Genomic DNA, 4187 nt, shown 5'->3' on the forward strand with positions numbered 1-4187 from the left:
GGGGGGGGGGGGGAGTGACAAACACAGGTACAGAGACGAGTAAATAATTTTGTTAGCCAGGAAGTGACTGAGACAAACTACCCAGGTACCACTCTTATTTCATAGTTGAGCACTTAAGAGTGGGTGGGGGACACATTCTAATGTTAAGATCCTCCATAATTAGTTCTTAATTGTTCTGATGTGGTAAAAAGAATCATTCTACTTATGCTGTTTATATAAAGTGCCTTTTAAAAAAAAGTGAGGGAAGCATGAATGTCACCAAATCTTGTCAGCACTCCTACATAAAGCTATAACATCCATATTAGAAAACTATAATATAAGAAAAAAAATACACCATTAAAGAACAAATAAAATATGTAACATAAAAAAAAATGTGTAAAACTTTTATTTCTCTGCAATAATTAACAATTCAATGGTTTTAAAAAGCATCCACTACACTCTTGGAGTGGTTGGCTAACTACATCTCTACATCTTCCACATTCAGAGCCTATCTTTTTTCTGTCAGTTTGCCTGTGATCCCTTGTATTGCTGTGATTAAGAAGTTTGCTTTCTGGCCACATGGTTTCAAGTTCAATCACACTGCGTGGCACATTGGGCAAAGTGTCTTCCACTACAGCCCCACACTGACCAAAGTTTTACGAGCGAATCTAGGAGACAGAAACTGAAAGGTACCCATCGTGTGTGTGTGTGTGTGTGTGTGCCTCCTTGATTTGACATTACATGGAAGCTGTAAATGAGTCACTGTTATACAAGTGGTGTCATTCATTTACAATCTTTCATGGAAAACTGTTACTTTGGTTAAAAACAAGTGAGAGCAACTGGAAGAGCATCCAGCTGAAGGAAATTCACCTCACTGAATTCTGTCTGATTCATGCCAGCACGGAAAAGGGGACATTATGATGATGAATGCTAGACAGGTTACAGTTGATGTAATAATCACAGAACAGACTGACAAAAACAAAAGATTGTAGTTTTTCTTTTTTTTTTTTTTTTTAATTAGTTTATTCAATTTCAACTTGAAACAATAAAATAGCAACAACAGAAATTATAATCTAAGACTCAGAATATAACTTCTTCAAAACCTTTGGTATCTCCTTTTGTTCTATAATAAATAAATATAAATAATAAGAATACATAACAAACAATGGAAGTTCTTTTTGTTCTGGAATTGATTGGAACACAGTGAAAGAATATTCTTTTAAATAGTTTTAAAACATATTTTGGTGTTTGTTGTATAAACTACTGGATTGCTTTTGATCTAGTTTCTTCCTGGTGACAGTCAATTCTTTGGTTGGTCGATTCCAATGACAAATGATGAAATAAATAGATTTCCTCCTCCAAACTGGACAGACTGGAGGATGATGTGAGTTTAAAATGTTTGGCAATAATGGGTGGTAGACTAAGATGGAACCTGAAATAAAAGAGAGACACTGTTTAAGAGTGATGAATGCCACAAGACAAATGGTACAAGAGATCAAGGAATATTCTTCCAAAGCAAACACTTTTGACAATGGTGATACTGGTGGCACTACCCACATCACCACAGCAAACCCATGGAATCCCAAGAAATAACAGACTGAAAACAACTATTTTGAAGACAATGGAAAAGTAGACGACTCACTTCTGGTTCTTTGGCAGATTTAGAACAATTCCTTAGAGGACATCCTTCGAGTTGAAACGGTAACCTGTTGACATTGCTGAAATGAAGACAGGCACACAGAACAGATATTATTATTGCAGTAGAAGTAGTAGTGGTGGTGCTAGTAGATGATCTAGCTTTCTTTATTGGCATTAATTTGTGGACATAAGAGTTGTATTATCAAGATGGCTGAGCAGACATATTTGTGCAACGATGGGGAAATTTTGAACCTGGGTTCTCATTCCTAAGGTATTTTTCAATATTATTATTATTATTATTATCATTATTCAGGTCACTGCCTGGAATTGAACTTGAAATTTTGGGGTTAGTAGCCTGTGCTCTTAAGTGACCTGAATAATAATAATAACATCGGAAAATGCCTTAGGAATGAGAACCCAGGTTCAAAATTTCCCCAAGACACCTGATGAAGGCTGGAGGGTATATCAGCCGAAACGTGTTAGCAACAAACAAGATGAGGACAAATATCTGTCAAATGTAAATAATGTAAAAAAAAAAAAACATACACACAAAGAAAACTAGTGATGATATAAGTAAACTTACCTGAAAGATAAATTTACAAAACTTTGGAAGGTAGCAGCTTTAGTTATTGAACATCTATAATCTTTAAACAGAACAACAGTTAAATAGACTTTGATAAACAAAGAGACAAATATGTTTTTCAACAGAAAATAGGCTGAAATATGAAACCTATTTAAGGATTGTAAATCAAAGATTGTGATGAGATTCTTGGAATGCAATTTCAGAACATAAATATGATGAAAACTGTTTTCACATCCTACTTGTCTCTTTATGGATGCATACACACACACACACACACACACACACACATGCGTGCATGCAGCTGACACTCCTCAACCACAGATGACATTTATCCTCTGGGCAGCAACTTTTCTTCCCCTCACAGAACTTTTCAACATTCCAGTTGTTTTTATCATCAGCAAGCAAACCAGGGCTGTATATATTTCCCTCCAGCATGAAAGACGCTATGTGCTTGCAGCCAGCATGCCTGTGGTATTGTCAATATTTCCAAGTGCAATCCTCATTGTGCACCTATCATTAACCCTTTCGCTATTGTATTTATTTTGAGATGCTCTGTGTTTCTTTCAATTACTTTAAATATAACAAAGAATTTAGTAAAATAACTCAGTTATCATTAAGCTGGTGTTAGGAACATAAATTGTGACTGAGGTTTGGTGTTGTGTTCTTGAGCAAGACACTTTATTTCACGTTGCTCCAGTTCACTCAGCTGTAGAAATGAGTTGCGACGTCACCAGTGCCAAGCTGTACAGGCCCCTTTGCCTTTCCCTTGGATAACATCAGTGGTGTGGAGAGGGGAGGCTGGTATGCATGGGCAACTGCTGGTCTTCCATGAACAACCTTGCCCGGAATTGTGCCTGGGAGGGTAACATTCTAGGTACAATCCCATGGTCATTCATGACCGAAGGGGGGGTCTCCTCCAATGGATTGGTATATAGGACTAAACCCACCGTCCCTCTTTACCATCTGTCTCATACTCATTCTGCTTTGCTGACATGGGTTGGGAAGTCATCAGCCACCATATAGTCCTCCATCACCATCTTCATGTTTGTGTTGAAAAACAAAAATTAAATACCAAGAACAAAAAAGAAAAAATATTAGCAAAAATAGAACTAAGTTAAGGCAATAACAATAACAACAACAAAAATTTCTAGAATTGGTTTTAGTGAACTGTTGTGCAGCTGAATGAGGTAAAATTCTCCACGATACTTTACGTTTGTGAGAAAATTTTTCATGTGCTGCGCTGTCTCGGCGCTCATTCTTCAAATGGTTTCTAGTGATGGCGTTGGATCTGAGACTGTTTACTGCTGGTTTTCTCTTGAACAAACTATATTTTCGTTTCTTTTTCGGTGGCATATTTCTGCAGATACATGGCAGAAAGTGAAGAGATCACAGTAAGTAACACACTTGGGTATAAGCATACAAACACACACATATGTGGTTGGGAAGCAAATTTCTTACCATACAGACATGCCTCTATGAATAACAAGTGTATGTACATACATAAATGTATATAGACAGACAGAGAAATATGTGTATATCTATATATATATTCTCCCTCCCCTTCGATTAACTCCTGCCCAGCGCCTGTTTGGGGCCTGTTTGGGGCTATATAACCAACACACGCGGCCGACTCCTTCACTTGCTCCTAAAATCCTTGCCGAATTAATACGACCATAACAGAATGACCAAATAAGTCTTTCTCTGTCTTCAGCCAGGCTTCCACTATCCACTAACTACTTATTTTTGCCTCTGATCTACTTATTTCCATGTTTTCAGTTGTATTTCCTCGCACAGACACTTAAAGCTAAAACTTGTCTTAGAAGTAGCTGGACACCATCCTGTATTTACTGTGTACAAACGATAGAAATCCCTAAAATCCTCGTGCTATGAATAACCCGCTTTCTCTCTTTTAATCTTTCTCATTCATTTTCCCTCCCTCTCTGTTTAACCTGTCTGTGTCTCTCCCGATATTTATTTCACTATGTAT

The 4187-nt window shown here is 37.2% G+C and overlaps 1 protein-coding gene across 1 annotated transcript in view; it reads right to left on the reverse strand.

Annotated features, from left to right (window-relative positions):
• Positions 1–364: 364 nt before the first annotated feature.
• The window catches only part of LOC106876276 (cytosolic carboxypeptidase-like protein 5), a 34220-nt gene continuing 30397 nt past the window's right edge, over positions 365–4187 (reverse strand). Inside the window, exons 14-17 of the mRNA XM_014924769.2 lie at positions 3412–3557; positions 2201–2261; positions 1622–1697; positions 365–1411 (exon numbers count right to left, since the gene is read on the reverse strand). Coding sequence (XP_014780255.1) covers positions 1400–1411; positions 1622–1697; positions 2201–2261; positions 3412–3557 — 295 coding nt within the window. The 3' untranslated portion in view covers positions 365–1399. The remainder of the gene's footprint in view (positions 1412–1621; positions 1698–2200; positions 2262–3411; positions 3558–4187) is intronic.

The sequence above is a fragment of the Octopus bimaculoides genome, chromosome 10, assembly GCF_001194135.2.
Source record: "Octopus bimaculoides isolate UCB-OBI-ISO-001 chromosome 10, ASM119413v2, whole genome shotgun sequence".
Lineage (NCBI taxonomy): Eukaryota > Metazoa > Mollusca > Cephalopoda > Octopoda > Octopodidae > Octopus > Octopus bimaculoides.